General features: G+C 40.2%; 1 protein-coding gene across 1 annotated transcript in view; it reads right to left on the bottom strand.

The window, feature by feature from the left end:
* Window positions 1–2,701: 2,701 nt before the first annotated feature.
* LOC306772804 (potassium voltage-gated channel subfamily KQT member 5-like) overlaps window positions 2,702–18,870 on the bottom strand; it is a gene marked incomplete at its 5' end in the record, with an annotated part of 44,487 nt that continues 28,318 nt past the window's right edge. The window contains 8 exons of the mRNA XM_079262429.1: window positions 2,702–3,952; window positions 4,505–4,631; window positions 6,851–6,958; window positions 7,116–7,247; window positions 8,947–9,055; window positions 10,161–10,384; window positions 13,530–13,586; window positions 17,498–17,524. Of these exons, the coding sequence (XP_079118555.1) occupies window positions 2,732–3,952; window positions 4,505–4,631; window positions 6,851–6,958; window positions 7,116–7,247; window positions 8,947–9,055; window positions 10,161–10,384; window positions 13,530–13,586; window positions 17,498–17,524 (2,005 nt within the window). The 3' untranslated portion in view covers window positions 2,702–2,731. The remainder of the gene's footprint in view (window positions 3,953–4,504; window positions 4,632–6,850; window positions 6,959–7,115; window positions 7,248–8,946; window positions 9,056–10,160; window positions 10,385–13,529; window positions 13,587–17,497; window positions 17,525–18,870) is intronic.

Below are 18,870 nucleotides of genomic sequence, written 5' to 3'. Positions count from 1 at the left end.
CCCTGGTTTACTTCCAGCTAGGAATGATGCATTACTCAGGCTTCACGTTCTTTTTGGTGGGATCAACCTGCATCTCGTGAGGCTGTGATAAAACTTGGACAGAACTACCTAACCTTTACCTGTGCAACCACTTTTACACCGTGCAGCGTGAACAGGATGTTGGTAATAAATCATCATTGGTCAGCAGTCCAAGCAAATAGATGTTCAGCTCATTCTAATAGGCTATACATTCTGCTGCAAAGTCCATTTCAAGGATTTAAAAAAAAGAGAAAAAAGCCAGATTGCACTGTTTGAAACAAGCAAACATTGATTGATCTAAATAACATAATTTAAAACCACAGTGGAAATCAAACAAATGCAATAAAAAGTTACATTTCTGAACCAAAACAAAGTGCTTTGTATGGTCCCACCACTCTGACCAATAATCACTTCATTAACCAGTAATAACATTCAATATGTATTTAAATCCATGTCTGAAACAACTGATTTGTGCATATTTGATGTGCTTCCTGCTCTTCAGATCCTCCACAGGTTGGGAATAAGGTATCCCAGTTCCCAGCACGAGTAAATCCATACATGTTCAAATATGCACTTCCATTGGCATCTGCACCTCACAATGACAGTCTGGGTGAGGGGCACTTTAAGTTCTGAAGTTTGAAAGGCTTCACATAATCTGAACTTTATATTATTCTGTCAGTCCACAAAGTTTAAAAGCCATGTTGGACCAAAAGTACCCAGGAGTTTTATTTACAGGTACTAGTTCTTAGAATCTAAACTTGCTGCCTCAGACGTAGTTTTATTAGTCGGCCAACTTGTAGTTACAGGTCTGAGCTGCAGCTTGGAGACGGCATTAAAGCTACACCTTCAGAGGAAACGCGTGTCTTGCTGCAGTCATTTGTAGCAGCAATGTGGCAGCTTCCTGCGGGGTTTAAGGGTGTCATGATTACTTCATTTATTAATTTTCTGAAACTGCTTAATCTGAGTAAGGGTCGCGGGGGAGCTGGGGCCTATCTCAGCAGCCTTCGGGCGAGAGGCAGGGTCGCCAGTCCATCACATGGCCAACACAAACACAAACCATTCACACTCACACTCACTCCTATGGGCAATTCAGATTAACCAATTAACCTAACATGCATGTCTTTGGGAGGAAGCCAGAGTACCCAGAGAAAACCCACGCATACAAGGGGAATACTCCACACAGAAAGACCACCATCCAACCCCTCCCCCCAGCCAAGGATCAAACTTGCTGTGAGGGTACAGTGCTAACCACTACGCCACAGTGCAGTCCATGATTACTTCATTTCGCAATTAATCATGGTATTGAACAGCATAATTAATCGTACAGATCCCTTAATACAGTCACTTTCCATATAAGATTATGTCTGAACTCCATCAGTAGATCAGAGCAACTTTTGCATGAAATGAAAACAAAGTTGCGCCACATCTGCTCACAGCTTGTATTGCTTTGTTTTTTTTTCCATGTTGGAGTGGGTCCGTAAGGGAGAGGATGTTATCTCCTGAAGAACAGGTTACATCTTTCATCTCAAATTTTCAAATTACACACACACATAGATATGTGTAAGTATATACCCACACACAAAAAACGCATTTAAATCGCGGAACCTTTGTCACAATTTCCTGGTACGCTGATTATACTGATGCACATGGTACCTCAGCTACTAACTTAGCCACATTGGGGCTATTTGTAGACATATTTCAGACCTTTCAGTGAGTCAATTTAAATACAAAGTGAGCACCAACAAGTCTAGCATCTTTTTCTGATGATATGGAGGACTTTTGGTGAGTAACATTAAAAGAATGTGAAGTTTTCTCATGCCTAGTTTGTGCCCCTTTCTGGTCCCTGCAGTGGAGAAAATGCAGGAGCTTAAATAACAAAAGACCGAATAATTTAGACCTTTCCTGTAATTTCTGTTGCTTTCAAATGATCTAATTATTGTTTCTATGTAACAAACAGGTCACAATAACACCTGAAGGATGTTTCCAGTCTGTTGATGGACTGACTGAACAGAAAAAAAGGGTGAAATTTACAAGAATATATTTTTGTAACATTCATTCATTCATAATAAACACTGATGGTCCTTCAAAATGATGGTAGACATGAAAAGGTTGTGTGTGACTGAAGGTATTGCATTTGTTTAGGATGGTACTGGTTTGAATTTAGAGATATTAACACAAGGAGATCTGGTTTTCAGAAATGGACTGGTTGTCATGGAAACGAATGATGGCACTGGTGAGGTATCCTTTGTGATGGCGACGTAAATTACATCTTTTATTTTTCCTGCTTGCAGTAGACATGTTAAATGTTGTGCACCCATGCCCTTATGTGTAGTTTCAGATCTGTGCTTTTGACTAAAAACATGCAGTTCATGCTGGATATCAGCGTCATGTACGACCCGCCGACTCTCAGGACCAAACTCCTTCATCAACAGTTAGTTGTTTTTTTTTCTCAGCACCTCTTTTTCTTGTTTTTAAAGCCTTCATCTTCCAACTCAGGTTCGTCAGACATACGTTACAACTCAGAACTCATGCAGTGATACGTCCATGTGATCAGCCTGCATGAAAATAATGTGATTCTTAACAATTCGATCAACATAAAAATGAACAAAAGAAGACCCCGTGTTATATTCCCGCCCGCCCCCTTCCCTTCAAAAAGGATAAAAACTGTCTCTTTGAGGTGAGATTTGTGCGTCTACTAAGCATGAAGCTGGGTCTATTTTAGTCGTACATGTGGCATGTTCAGCAATTCAGTGCTGCCAGTGGAAGGGGAGGATGCTGGACCACTGGCCAGGCTTTGGTTCGAGCCCCGGGAGCCTCCCCCCGCTCTGCCCCCTGTCCTCAGGAGCTCGGAGGAGTAGCTGTGAGCTTCAGCGGTCCCCTGGGACAGGAAGTCAAATCTCTGTACCTCCATTTCCCTGTCACTGATAAAGAGGTCCTCCTCACCCCAGCCACCCCCACCTCTTGTTCCTGCACCATCGCCTCCCCCCCCTGGGTCTTGGCTGTTGCTGTGGAAGCCGAAAGGGGAATCGCTGCTTGTGCTAGGGCTAGGAGATGACAGGCTGTGGCTGTGATGGGCGTCCTGAACAGGAGCTACCTGCATCAGATCCTGCACGGAAATGGACTTGCCAAGTCCTCTGTCCCTTTGTACAGGCCCAGAACAGCAGACTGGGGTCGGGGGCACCAGGGGCTCCAGCTCTAGGCTCATGTGTCTCCTCCAGGACCCCTCCTCTTTAGCGTTAATCCGACTGCCACCGTAATCCGGCCTGTTCAGCCCCAACTCAAGGCCTGCACTGCTGTCCTCCATGTGCCTCCCTAGACCTCCACAGAAGTCGTCCATATCCGGGGATGCCTCATGGGACGTTGCTTGCATCACGCTGCCTGGGCCACTGCTATGGCTGAGAGGGGGAGGTGGAAGTCTGGCCAGAAGAGGGAACCCACCATGTCCCATTCCTCTTCCCACTGAACTACTGGTGCTGTTAGGGGTGAGTAGAGGAGGAGAGTTCCCCACAGCCTCATCACTTTCAGGCGAGGTGGCCTGAGCCTGCGCACGACGATGCAGATGATGATGGTGATGATGGTGAGGCAGCGGTGATGGGCTAAAAGAGGAAGATGGAAGGCCAGAGGGAGGTGTGGAAGAAGAGGCGTTGAGATTGAGGTTGAGCTCATTTGGAGGTGCCAAAATAAGGTTGAGTCCTCCCTGGGAAAGGTGGGAATTGGTTGAGGAGCGTGTGGCAAAGCCGCCCGGAGGAGGACCTCCGCTACCGCTGACCTGAGTGGAACCGGAGTAATCTTTGCTGAAGACGGAGGAGTGGTAGTCGGAGGTCTGCTCCAGCTCAAACAGAGAAGAGAGTGTGAGAGCCGAGGAGGAGCCTTTACGTAAAACCTGACGATAAATGTCCAGCAGAGAGTCCAGCTTTGACTCAATAGACTGTACCTGGCGGGTTGAGAGAAGAGGAAGCTGATTAGAGCAAGGAGTGTAATAATGCTGGGCTGCATCAAATTCAACTACAGTAAATATTAGGGGTAGGAAAATTTAAAAAAAAAAAAAAAAAATCGAGTCTTTGGATTTTTTGCGCCACAACTTTAAAATAATTTTTTTTGTTAAAAAGTTGATTTTTTTTCAAAAAAATAAAAATAATAATCCATTATAAAATTTTTGTCATTTTTATTGATCATTTTACTTGACTTCTTGGGCATTACAGCAGCAGAATGATGGTCTGGCTACTGTGTTGTTTTTTCTTAATCCAAATCAAGAAAAATGACAAGAAAAAGTTTGTTTTTAGTCTACAAAAATCAGCAATATCAAAGAATCGTGAGAGTGGCAATTTTAAATCGAATCGGCACCCAAAAAGATTGGAATCGAATCGGGACGAAAGCATATCGTCACAGCCTTAGTAGATATAGTGACACCTGAAGTGTTGAATGCAGTGAAATTAAACTACAACCACCAGCAACTCGTAATGATTCAATGCAACATTTTACACACCTGCCGCTCAACCTTACAGACACGACCCAGCATGCTCATGTCCTCTAAAATATCTCCGTCAGACAGCAGCTTCTCCCGGATCTTCTTATCCAGAGGGATCTGGCCCTTACCAAGGATTTGGTCCACTCTGGATCCCAGGTGAAACACAAACATGCAAACATGTTAGCAGCTGGAATTAAAGGAGTGAAGTAGAAATCCGCTAAGCAGCCCACAGGAAGGTGTTAAAAAGAAGAACAAGCACATCGTAGTATCTGATTGGATAAATTCCAGTGCTGCGTGACAGACATTTCAGGAAATCAAGCAACAGTTACCACCTGTCTTCCTTGTATGAACTTCTTTTTTCCAGCTGTAAGATAAAAGTGTGTGACAGGAAAATGCCAAACATGAGATTCATGGAGTAATTATTTATCAGCTTCCAGCCACTTCGCCAACAGACCTTCAGTTTTCACTTGTAATATGGGGTTTGGATTAAAACAAGGTTTATATTTATCATGTTTATTAGGATTTTTCAGATACAAGCACCAGAAAAACAGTAAAAGTGCACTGTAAAAAATGCTCCATAATTCAGATGACAGAACTGAAATTTGCTGAATGACTCCATGTTTCTTATGTTTGGAATTTCAACAAGTACAATCATGTAACACCAGAGTAGGGAAAAAACTGAATTTGTCAACATATTCTGCTTCATAACACCCACACCAGCTCAGTCAAGCATGTTAATAAAGAATCAGGTCAATAAAGTTAGTTTGGGTTAAATTCCACAGGAAACAGTGAAATGCTGGAACAGTCGAACCCCCATTGAGGCCAAAAGCAGGTTTTAAGTTGTGAAGCAAAAACAGGATCTTCCAGCACCAAAAAGCTGCGTGTTGTCCTGAATTTGGACAATTTTTGATAGTTTAAAATGTGATAATTAAAGTGTTTTATTCAAGTTGATTGTTGCCGTGGTTACATAATTCCAACCTCAGCAACAGGGCGGAGCTTCTGAGGTGGAGCAGAAGCACAACAGAGAGGGACTTGTAGATGACGGAAAAGTTGGATTTGTACAAACCAAAACTACAATTTTACAAAATATACATTAGAAAATATTATTTCACAATTATTAATAACTAAAATGTAAATATTTCAAGATGCAACTGGGATAACTTGTAAAAAGTGCTGGTGTTGATGATAACCATTCTACTTTCCTTGATTTACTGCTCAAGTCTGACAAATTGAAAAGTATGAAGAAAGAAAAAACAACTCATATAAAAATACAAGCTTTGTGATAAAAAAAAAAAAAAAGAAAAGGAAAGTTTTTACGTGACTTGTATGGTGTGGGGATAACATTGGATATCAGCTCTCAAGTGATGCTGAAACCTTGTGAGGGTAATTTCTCTCAAAATTATATTTATTTTTTGTCTTCTGTAACAGTTAAAAAACCAAAATATTTAAATAGACATTAAAAAAAAAACAAACCTGAGGAAAACGACAAAAACATACAGTACTTCTAATAATAAAACAACTGGTGAGTTGCATCATTTGAACCTTTGCCAGGTCAGATGTGTCATGTGAAGTTGTTTCTTTTTTACTCTATGTGCAACACTGATTCCCCAAAACAGGCCAAAAAACAGTGGAAACTTTTCAGATTTTTTTCTCTATTTCCATCCTCTTAATGCTCAGACACTTTTACGTTGATGGCTTGGTGTTTTTTTTTTTTTGGTTACAAGCTTTACAATATGTTTTTAACAATAATTTTATGCCCAGAAGGGCTGAGTTTCTGACCTGAACTGTGGGAGGATGACCGTCTGATGCTTTTCTTTATAAGATTGAAGCTTTGAAACAACATATGAATATTATTTTCTTTTTTTTTTTTTAAAAAGACTTTTATTTAAAGCCAATAAAGTCAAGTTTTATGTTATATATGGGGGGGGGAATTACACGAGGAAGTTGATAGAACAGCTGGTGAACAACAGCAGGGGCAGCGTTAGAAACCCACAGCAGTGGAGTTTGCATGTCTGAACATCAGGTTGCAGATGTATTAGTATAAATCCCAGAACACCCAACAAAATCAGAGTGGACACACTGCAGAGTTAGTGTGTGTGTGTGTGGTTTGGGGATGGGAGAATAGAGTGTTTCTCTCAGTTCAGTCAATTCAAGGACACATGTTGAGCTTTATCTTATAACCCAGGAGTTTCCTTAAAAACAACTTGAAATTATATCTGGAAGAATTGTTCTGTAGAAAATGTTTTACTTTGATTTGACTGAGTGTGCATCATCAGGGGAGTCTGCACATGCTCACAAGTGTTCTCACTGAATTAACTGCCTGAGAGGTGTGAATGATGGAGTGGTGGGTGGGGGTGTCCTGACCCCTGGGTAGAGTTCTTTCTCCCCTGGCTGTAATAGACATTCAGTGAAGGGGAGGAAAAGGTCTTGGCTCTGGTGCTCAAGGGCTGCGGCCCAACTATCATGTCCAGCCTGTGATAGAAGCAAAAAAAATGCACACACATGCAAAGACATCAAACACAAACAGGTCAGAGTCATCCACACAAACGCTGATACAAGGCAACACATCCGTCACTTATAGTCAGGAATAGAAACTTTTAGCACAGTGCAGCCCTGCTGTCCTTCCTACCTGGTCTGCAGGCTCTTGATGCGACACAGCATGTCCAAGTGACCTGCAGAATACTGTTCAATCACGTCCTTTACATCATACGGACGCAGCGTCTCCTTAAATTTCTTCTTGGCTACGTGGAACTTCATAATCCTGAAGGAAAAGCAGATGCTTCATTCAGCCACCAGGGAGAGCTCTGACCCAGTCGGTAATCATGACCTGCACCAACTCAGACGGAGACGTGCAGCTTTTGGGTTTTTTCAAATCTTTTTCACTCCTTTAAATGTGTCTCTGTAAAAATCCATGTATATTCTATTGTTCATTGTTTTTGTGTCGAAAATGGTTATTTCAAAGGGCACAAATTCAGTTGAATCAGTTATTTTCCCATTACCTCTTCGGCCACTGGTAACATAAATGAATATCTGTAATCTCTAATATTTATGTTGATCAACTGGCTGTTTTCTTTGGGCGTGTTCAGAATCTTGACTGTAAACTATGTGGAGTCATGTTGCTGCAGGGATTTTAGAAAAATGTATCTGTTGGTGGAATTGCAGTGCATTTATAGAGCGTGCATTTATTAATTCAGGTTTTCTTTAGTCTCCTGTGTTTGTGTCTGCAGAACAAGGAAAAAACTGCATGATTTTCCTCAATCGATATTCAACACTGCTGAAAAAATAAGTTAAATGTGAATCAACGGATATCTTTGGCAAGGGAAGACATGAAAACAGACACAAATAACTTAAAGTACATTTAAAGAGATCCTTCATACAAAATGTGGAATGGAAATAAAATTAAGGCAATACAAGAGTATCTTCTGTGTAATTCCTATGTATGAACCTTTATCTGACATGAGTACAAATGAAGTGATTGTTGTGTCTCCGTTCAGTAAAACTGCACAGTTTTACTGCATTTAACCCAACAACACTCGAAAAGCTACTCGAAAATCATCCAAACTTTGTATTCTGTGGTTTATAAATAAAAAATTTCTAAACTTTGATGCAAAAATATCTCAACAAAAAAACTGAGGTAGAGCAAGAAAAGGTCATTATGATATACACAACTATTGTTCTATAAGACACAATCAGAAAACTAAAATGTGAAAAGAAAGGGTGTCAGCATTGGGTATAAAAGGAGAATCTACCAAATGCTTAGTCTCTCCAGCAAAAGACGGGTCATGGCTTATTGCTTTGTGTGAAACGCAATCAAAGATCATCAATAGGTACATGAGGAATGGTTGGACATGACAGTATGGTTAATACTGTCATATCATTTTAATGTCTGTCATTTGATTTCTTTTTTTTCCAAGTGCTATTGTTTTTTTGTTTTCTTTTTCTAATGTGTGCAACTTTGTTTTGTCTGCAAAATTACTTTTAAAACAAACAAAAATCGTATTGTTGAGGAAAATAATATTATCAATGATGTTTGTTTTCAAAGCAATCAGTATCCTCCATTTCCAAATGTCATTAAAGAGAAACTGATGGAACACAATTGAAACGTGAATCTATTCAGTTTTTATACTGTATAGTTGAAGTTGGTTAGTAGAAATATAAAATAATGACTTTTCCAATCATGTGTTGCCTTTTTACACCACATGTCAAATTAACCCATTCACACACACATTACTAATATTGTTGTATAGAGTATTATTTTTATTCCTTACTTCTTAACCTTTCTCTTATAATTTGCATTGATACCTCAATAGACACATTAAGAGGCAACGTGGGGTCCAGTGTCTTGCCCAAGGACATGTAGTTAAAGAAAATCTCGAATTGATCCCCCAACTTAATGGTTGGGGGACAATTGCTCTTCCTCCTGACCTGAAGCCAAAGTGTTTTTTTTTCCTTTGACTCACCGAACAGCTCGGATGACAGTCTTGACTGATGGCAGCAAATCTTCCACCGAGATCTCACAGTGACAGCCTTTCTCATCGAAGCCATCATCCGTCGTCATGTTTGAGTCTGCTGCTCGAGAAAAAGAAAAACACAAGAAGCATGATCCATTTGTTCTTTTAAGCTGCTTCCTGTGACCACTTAGCATGCTAACATAATTTATTAGGCTAATGGTAATAAAAAAAAAAAAAGGCTTTTAATGTACATTATTTATTAGCTTAGTAGGCTTTATTAGCAGCTTAAAGCATGGATCCATGGAAGGATGGATCCATGCTTTCATGTTGTTTCCATCTAATTGTGACCCTGAAATCTGATTGTGGAGTTGAAATGGAGACTTAAAACCAGGCAGAATTTTTCTTTCTCCAGTTATGATTCATTGCAAACAAAGACAGTCATGGGAGACACATTCGCAATTTTTGAAGAGGTGGAATAAAACGTTTCACCAGAAAACAGCAGAAGTGAGACGTGATTTATGATTCTGGCTGCTTGCTCCAAAATGTTTTGTCCCACAGCGGTGAGACAGACATCTCTGTCATCAGCAGACTCGCCGCTTTTATATGACACCTTGTTTGTGTGGTTTGATTGAAGTGGAGAAATTACCAGCAGCTCTAAAGTGGACTGTGCTGTTCTCATTTTTTTCTTGCATTCTCATTGAAATGCTTGGGGTTTGACACTAAGAGACTGCTGCCTCTTGGTGTGTAACTTCTGATAAGAGAAAACATTGCAAACCTGCCAGCCGTTTTGAGTTTAGCTAGCTTTGATTGATTCCTGTTCACCAGCAGGCCTCTGTAAACCAGGCAGCTCTGACTCCCTGTACCTGGCTCATTCCCAACTCCATTCAAACATCCGTCCATCCACAAACACCAGCTGGCTGTTTCCCAGGCCAGCACATCAAGGCCAAAGTAAGGAAGGACAACAACCATGAGCAGTCCTCTACACAGCTGCATTAATTAGCAGGAAAACAGTTGTGGTGGGTTGGACAACGCTGAGATAGGAATAACTTGATATTCATCAAAGTAACTTTTTTCCTTGTTTCTAGTCTTTATGACGTTTGTCTTCTGGGTTTGGCTTAAAATACCGAGACCTGCCAATCTATCTGCAACATACTTGAAAAAAAACAACGTAAAAAAAAAAAAAAAAAAAGGTCAAACTATATTTGGAGGCCTGAGGCACTGACCGTCAGTGGTGGAACGGGATTGGCTCTTCAGACGGAGTGAGGGCCTGAAACGTGTGCGGTCATTAAAGCTCCAGCTCTTCTGAACTTTTGCAGGACTGGTGCCCTCTGTACCAGTATCAGCCACTGGAGAGCGCCGGTCATTTGCAGTAGAGGACTGCCTGTTCTTGATGCTCTGACCGCGAGGACTCGCCATCCTCACTCGCTCCTTAAAGCTCAACTTCTGGCTACAAGAGGGAGGAGGAGTTGTATAGAGAAGGAGGACATGAAGGTTTGAAAAGAGAAACAGGTGAAGATGTGTTATTGATTGAGGGCCAACATGATAAATTTTCCTGGACGTTTTTGGAAAAGATTGTTCCTTGTGATGTGGCATTTACACAGTAGCCATCATTTAGATGTTTTTCTCATAAAAGAATGAAGGGCTGCAGGAAAAGATGAAAAAATCTCTCATGCACTGTAGCAGGTAGTTCACACAAAATGCAGGTCCTGGTTAGTGATGATGCTTCCACTGTGTGAGGAAGTTTGTGTCTGAAGCATAGAATATAGTAGTATAAAAAAAAAAAAAAAAAAAAAAAAAAATATATATATATATATATATATAGAGTATATAAAAAGATGGACGGAGCCTCTGTGACGTCACCCATAGGTTTCTGAAGAGCTGAATTGAGGCTCGGTGGGCGGTTCCTATCATCGCCATCTTGGCAGAGGCATGCATGTTGTCTCGCCCGGAAAATACAAATATGGGCAAAGAGGTGGAGCTCAGAGGGGGGCTGGAAGTGTCATGGTGGATGATTGACATCTAGCGAACTCCGAGCTTTCTGTAGCTCAGAGCTAACCTGTAGATAACCGTGGTTGTCCTACGTTCTTCTTACTGGAAGCGGGAGATCGGGTACCTGTCAATCAAAAGGACACACCCCTAAATATGCCAAACTTCCAGATTAAATTACTTTTAAACGGGTGAGTTAGAAAAAAAATTCACTCCCCCCACAGTTGTCATGAAGGTAAACCTGACCTATAAACCTAAACTGGATTTTTGAACCAGGCTGTAAACGTGTTTATTTCTGCTGTGAAGTTGGTCTTTTTAACATGGGAGTCTACGGGGATTTACTCTGTTTTGCAGCCCCTAGTGGATGAAGGGGGAACTGCAGTTTTATGCACTTCCATATAGGCTTCACTTTTAACCGCGGGAGGCTCCGTCCATCTTTTATATACGATCTATGGTCTAAAGGGTGAGGAGCAAACTTTGCAACAATGCTGAGGTTTCAAATCCCATTTTCATAGTGTTCATTTAATGAACTTCATTGTTTGTAGGAAATATTAAATTTAATCTTCTCATCTCTTCTAATCTAATCTTAATCTTTTATGATGAAACGGTAGATTGGTATAGAAATTGCTGAAGCAGCAGATAGTTCTAGATACTGCTGAAATGACCTAACAGGTATCTATCTCACTCAAAGCCTAAATTTTTCTTGGGTAACATATAAGGGTTCAACTCTTTCAAGGTGTCTTGTGTAAAAACTTTAAACTAAACTTTAAAAACATGGAAATGACATGTTCAGTGCAACATTGGCCATTTTGGCTATTTCAGGTTTTCTAAGGAATCTAATTCCATTTCTTGCTGAATTGAAGATGTTGACTGTTCAACACTCCATGGTTGTTGTCTGATTCTCCCCATTCATCTTCCCCTCCCCTTTTCTCCTTTACCTCACTTAGTGGATGTCAGTTTTTGCCAAAAGCAGCTGGCACATGAACTCATCTGAGCACAGAATAAGCAGCACTGTAGGAGAAACTGTCATGATCCCATGATCATTACAGCAACAGGAGGTCAGCAGAATCTTGCTAAACCATTTTTACACATCACTGCATCCAGATATAATCTGAAACGGGATTGCACAAGGAGGAAGCCATTTATCAGATCTGTGCAGAAACGGTGAGAAGTTCTTTGGATACCAGTTCACCTCAGATGGACAGAAAGACAGCACACATGTGAGGTCTCAAAGATCATCATCATCCAAGAGTGGTTTCTGTCTTTGGCCTTTAGACACAGATTTTCCAGGACTCCCTGAATATTTTTTTTTATCAGTCATTGAGAAATATTTATTGAACTAAAGTGATGATTCTCTGTTGGAGTTTGAACTAAAGTGGTGAACTATAACCCATCCTTGCCTGGAGAGTTTGATGGCTGCTCTTTTTATACCCAGTGCTGACACCCTTACATGTCACCAGTTATCCTGCTGAGAAATGTCCAAAATGATGTTACTGCATATTAAAAAACAACCTTTTACAACTTTGCCATCATCTACGTTTAATGCGTTGTTGGTAGAATTAGAGAAAACTTTATATTTACTAAAAACAATGAAGTTGGTCAGTGCAATTAAAATAATTTACTTGTACTTTTGTCTGTTAAATCAAGATTCAAAACCTTTTTGTTGCATTTAAAAACATTTTAAAGATGTAATTATTATTTTAATATGGTTCATTATAAAAAGGGCATTCATAGATGGAAATAAATCAAATTTATCTGCAGACTGTAAACAAAGCAGGTAATGAGGTGTGGAGAGGTTGTGTTTATACAGAACAAAAGCATGCAAATGCAGCACACAAAGGTCAGGCATATTTGCTATGTAGGATTTTTTAGCACACCTGGTTTAATTTCAGAGGATAGTTACTGGAAAATGCAGAACTTTTGTCTTATTGTCAGCCAACTTAATGAAAAGACCAAAAACTTTATTCTTTCTCACCTATACTCAAAGTTTTTTCCTTTAGATTCTCAATAAATCTGAAAACCAATGGTACATTTGTGAGGGACTACTTCCAGCTGTGTGAGAATGCAGATTTATTGCTATTGTTAACTAATAATCTCCATCAAGTTGTGGAGATATAAGCATTTAAAACATTGATAAAATGGTCTCCTTCATGAGATTACTGACAATAAAAAGCATGAAACTGACATTAGAGAACAAGAAATTAATTAAAGGAAATCAGGAAGAGAAGGCCAATAGATGCCACACAAGGAAGCATGTAATGAAAATGATGCCAAACCACGGAAGAGCATTTCAAGCTCAGTACATCCAAGAAAAAGCTCCCAAATGTTGATTATTTCACAGGATCTGCAGCTGAGAATAAAAACCCGGCACATTTTTGTCTAACAGCTGAAAAATAAAATCACAACAAGCAGAAGTAGCACATTGCTCAGGCACATGTCAAACAGAAGCAGATAGAGGGTTACTATGAAGACATCTCCCTGCAGGACTCACTGGCTCTGGCCTCTCTGAGGCTCTCAGCCTCCTACAGATACCCATGCACTAAGAATTAGTCAGCATTCCCAAAGAAAAAAACTTCATGTCACATGGGAGCAGGGATGCCGTGTACCTATGTTTCCGAGTGGTACACCTCTTCAGTAGCTTCTGTTTATTACTATGATTTTTACTAAAAACCAAGGGGAGATAGACACACGATGTGTTACATAATTTAGAAACAGATGAGAGAACATCCTGTGTCTGATAAAGTGGAAAAAAAAATGAACCTGCTTTCTTTTTTTTCTTGTGTATGTGTTAATGAAATAAAAGCAACAACTCAAATGAAGATTCTGAGTTACTGCGGGTGTTTCAGTTTGAGGATGGCTGGCTGGCATTTAGTTGCAGAGATCTGAGGCAATTGGGCTCAGGGGAGGAAAATGAACACCTATAGCACCATCTAAAAAAAAGGCTGCAATTTGGTGACTCATGCAATTCATGTCGATGTCCTCCTTTTACCGCGTGAATTCAGCTGGAACATGGCAACAAGTGCTCGAATCTCAGTGTGATACCAATAACCTTACAACAGATCACTGAGGGTGTTCAAGTGCAGATTATTTCTCTCTGTTTTTGTTTTTTAGGTCACAACTGCATTTTACCACTTTCTCTTTCTTACACACTGAGCTTTGTGCTGAATGCTTTGCAAATCCATCCAATAAATAAAGCAAAGCTGCTTTCGATCTTCCCTGCAGACTCATTTTAATCTGCTTATTTTTGTGTTGACTTTTCACGTTGTCCAGCCTCCTTGATAGACAAATATTTACTCTGTTTCATAACTGAAAACACAACATATTACATCAGGCAGCTCCTACAGCGTTGCACGCTGTCCACCCCTTACAGTTCTGGCAATGCATCAGCTGAAAAGACTAACACTAGCAGTGCACAAACATAAAAATAAAGCAAAATGAATGCACACCAACATAATAACATGTCTAATATGAGCACAACAGATACCTGGAGGAGTAGCGTGGTGAGGAAACAGATGTATGTGTGTTTGTGTGAGGAAAAAAAACACTAACAAACAGGTATAAGAGTGAGTCAGAAATAGCTGTTAGCGGGGCGACATGTCAACACCCACCGCCTTAAGCTGCCCTAATTAGGTTGACTATACCGTCTCAGTGACACTGCAGTTCACGCAGACCACTGAGACGAGCTTAAAATTTTTCCAGCCTCCCAACTGCAAACAAAGCTTGTTTTTAACTCTCTCTGGTCTCAAAAAGCAAGTTTTTTTGTGACAATATTACAATGTAAAGTCTAAAGAGAGGTCAACTACAAAACAGGAGGGAAATTTGAAAGAACCTGATTGGACCCCACAATTTCTGGATTGATCTATTGATTTTTAACATTGCTGAACAAAACTGGATGCCCGTCTTCGAAACTAAACAAGAAATTTTAGATTCCTCTCCATTTAGATGAAATAAAATTCTGGCACATTACAGTATTGATTTGACTGAGGCTCTCTGTAACTTTGCTACACTAAAACTCTGCAATGATGGTACCGTGAGATCTATTCCTGTGCATTTTCCTGTGCTTTAGCTGCATCTTGTAGCTGACAAATCATACTATACAACTTTGTCTCCTGGGAAGCTGCAAACACACTGGCCATTTAGAATGTGCACCATAGCTGTTTCAGTAAAGAAACAAAAGAAAAGGAAGAGAGAAAGGGACAGAACAAGAGTCATGATAATATTTACTGGATGAAGACAGCTCAGTGTGCAGGTGGGATGCAAGATGGCCGGATTAACTGTCAACAGGGGCTGCACCGATAAAAAAAAAAAAAAGCGTCTTAAAGCTTTGTATTGCACCAGAGTCAGCTGGTGAGACACTAATAAAGAGCTGAGAGTTATCAGCATAATTCTGTTAGTTTCCATGGTCCTAACTAGTTGGAGCGTGTAGATGCTGAACAACAAGGGTCCCAAAATTAAGCCTTGAGGAACTGGACTTTTTTTAAGTTGCGACTTTAAAAATCCAGGGTAATCCTCACCCTCCCCAGTCAAAACGCAGCACGGTTTCTCCACATCTGAGAAGTTCTGACAGCTGTTACAACCTTGACCGACTGATTTGTAATGAGTCCTCCTATACCATCATGATAACAGCTTGCGTATCTCAGCGACTGCTTAAGGAGGATATGTCTGTTAGAAACTGAAAGAGATTATTGAGCATCTCAATGCTCTTCTTCCAACTCAGTATGTGTGCATGTCCGCAGGGCTACAAGCTTAACTGATCACTTTATCTGTAGTTCATGTATGTCAGCTGGAATCTCTCTGATCAGATTGATTTTAATAAGATCTAAGAAATATTTGTACATGCAAATGTGGCAATTGATATCTTAATGTTTTCCTAATATCATGCAGCCCTAGTGTAAAAGTATAGAAACAGTCTGAGGACATTATGTTTTATTTTATATAAAAAAAATTCTTTCATAAAATCCAGATAAGAAAAGGTGAATTTCATGTAAAGATTACTCTGAAAGTCAGAATCAAGATGCATGTGTCAGCCTTGGAGAGAAAAGTTTACAGCTTCACTCATGAAATTCTGTTAAATCAGCTCAAATGAGCAACATCATACAACAAAGTGAATAAATTAAAAAAAAAGAGAGAGAGAGAGAGAGAGAGAGAGAGACTCGTCTCTGTGGTGCCATGAAAATGATGATTTCAACATTAAAGTTATAATTACATCAGTATGCAGACTGCAGAAAAAAAACCCAAACTAAACTAAATGTACCATAAACCAGCAAATGAGCTAGTTCCACCCAGACAAACATTATGCATCAATGTTGGAATTAAAATGTCCAACAACTGACGCTGACAAGGTTTTCCTGTGTCACATGAAGAAATAATAATTTCATAGTTTCATCAATAAAAATGTATACCATGAAGAAACGGTACCTTCCCCCGTCCAATCATCCTGCACCTAAATGACATCCTATCATAGCTTGGCAGATCTATGATTACCAACTGATGTTAAAGTGGAACTATTATGTGCATTTCAGGCTAATTTATTTTTATTTCTGAGACCAGAAGGGCTGGTCGAGTTATTGCCACAAATCACTTTATTTACTTCAGACCGACCCTCTCCGTAGGCTGTCAGATCAGCTTGTGGGCAAAACGAGTGGATTGAGACTCTTCCGCATTAAGCCCCGCCTCCTGCCACTGCACTACATCGGGAGCGCGCACCGCAACTGCTTTCACCGTCATTGTAACATCTCATAAACAGAAGGATTAGGCTAATATGAACTCAATAAAACTGAATCAGACCCTGAAAAAGTGGAAAACAGCAACCCACAGCAACGAATGCAGCAGGATGTCTCTCTTTGGTAAACTCACCAGCCACCGTTGGAAATAACTTTATCCCACGTTTTCCACCCGCCTGATGTATTTGTACATGCCCTTGTTAACCAGTAGAAGGTAACCAATCACCGAACCTTATCCCCCGGGACGTCACAAGGATTTCAAAGCAGAAAAAACTCTCTAAAACGACGCGTTTTTCGTCGCCATGGAAACCGAACGGACAGCGTGCTGGAACTCAAACTCAAACATGCGTTTAGGTGATAAAAAACAGTGCCATTCACATGTCTGATGAGGATTCAACACTGTAACACTGTAGAAAGCTCAGAAAAGTCCAAATACCATAATAAGACCCCTTTAAGTTTGTTCCTGTCTTGATGCCTCCAAAGTACCAAGAGAATGACTGCATATAAATATCTCACTTCTGCATTGCAGAGCTGCAAATTTTACCAGAAAGCTTTTTTTTTTCACCATCTGGAACCAAATTTTTCACTTTTTTTAAAAAATAATTTCAATATCAAAATACTGGAAGAACCGAACCATGCTTGCAGCTGGAGGTGTGAACAAATGTGTGTTGTTTTTTTTGTTTTTTTGCAGCGTCATAAGCAATAGATGGAATATAAATTGCAGCAACAGCCAAGTGACAGTTCTGTATCCAAACTCACACAAACATCAAAGTTTGATTTAACACCTATATCTGTCTATATCATTAAGTCTGAACAGAAAACAGTGATTGTCCAGAGAAAGGGTCACAAACCTGGTGGTCGACTCTCCCTGCTCCTTCCTGAGGTTGACAGAAGAGAAAAAAAAGAAAAAGAGATGAGAGAACGTTTTAAATCATTTTAAAGCACTGAGCTCAAAAGATCACTGTGACGTTTTTGCATGTTTCCGCACCAAATACAGACCTTTGACTTCCCATTACAACTATGTTGAAAAATTTTGATTCATTTTTAAATTTATTTTCATTCACTTTGTCAGCAGAAATAAGCTTACATCTGTGTTATTGTGTGATGACGCAAACATTTTACAACAGTTTGCACTTTATAAGGATAATTAACCTTGATTTTAAAAATTTGTGTGTGAATGGCAGCTTTGTCTGTCATGCCAACAACCACCAACGTCATACACTCACAAGCCACTTTATCAGATCCACCTTGCTAGTACTCGGTCAGACCCCTTTCACCTGAAGAACCACCTTCATTGTTGGTGTCATAGATTTAAACTCTTCCTCAGAGATTTTTCTGCACATTGACACGCAGCGTCATGATGAGAATCTCCCGTTCCACCACATCCTAAAGCTGCTCTGTTGGACTGAGATCTGGTGACTGTGGAGGTCGTTGGAGTTCAGGAAACTTCTTGTCATGTTGAAGAAAGCAGTTGGAGATGATTTGAGCTTTGTGACATGGTGGATACTGCGGGAAGAAGCCATAAGAAGATACTACACTAAGGGATGGACGTGGTCAGGCAGGAAGCTCAGTTGGTCCTAAGAAAATATACTTCACACCACACCAGAAGCAGCAGCCTGAACCATTGATCCAAGGTTGTTTCTGAGAACACCATCTGAAGACTCATCAGACCAGGTGACGCTTTTCCATCTTTGCCAAGTTGTGGCGAGTCTGTGTGAACTGTAGCCTCAGTTTCCTGTTTGTAGCTGTTAGGAGTGGCTGTGGTCCTCTGCTGCTGTAGCCCATTGGCTCTAAGGTTGGGTTGGTGTGGTGCATACATGGTTGGAACCAGCTCTTAACCGACTTCCTGTTGCCTTTCTATAATCTCCAACCAGTTTTCCCATTCTCCTCTGACATCAATATGACATTTTGGTCCAGAAAACTGCTGCTCCCTGGATATTTTCTTCCTCAGATTATTCTCTGTAAATCCTAGAAATGGTGGTGTGTGAAAATCCAAACAACTCAGTGGTTTCCGATATACTCCAAACAACAACAATGCCACATTTAAAGTCACCTAAATCCCTTTTCCTCCTCATTCTGATGCTCAATTTGAGCTTCAGCAAGTTGTCTTGACCATGTCATGACTAAATGCATTCACTTGCTGATTAGTTATGTGTTAACAAGTGAACAGTTAACATTTGGACCTGATGAAGAGACTGATGTCACATCTTCAGTTGTCCCTAAT

Source organism: Telmatherina bonti (assembly GCF_933228915.1).
Source record: "Telmatherina bonti genome assembly, chromosome: 3".
NCBI classification, from domain to species: Eukaryota; Metazoa; Chordata; class Actinopteri; order Atheriniformes; family Telmatherinidae; genus Telmatherina; species Telmatherina bonti.
The sequence above is the reverse complement of the archived record's forward strand: the minus strand, read 5'-3'. Positions and strand labels throughout refer to the sequence as shown.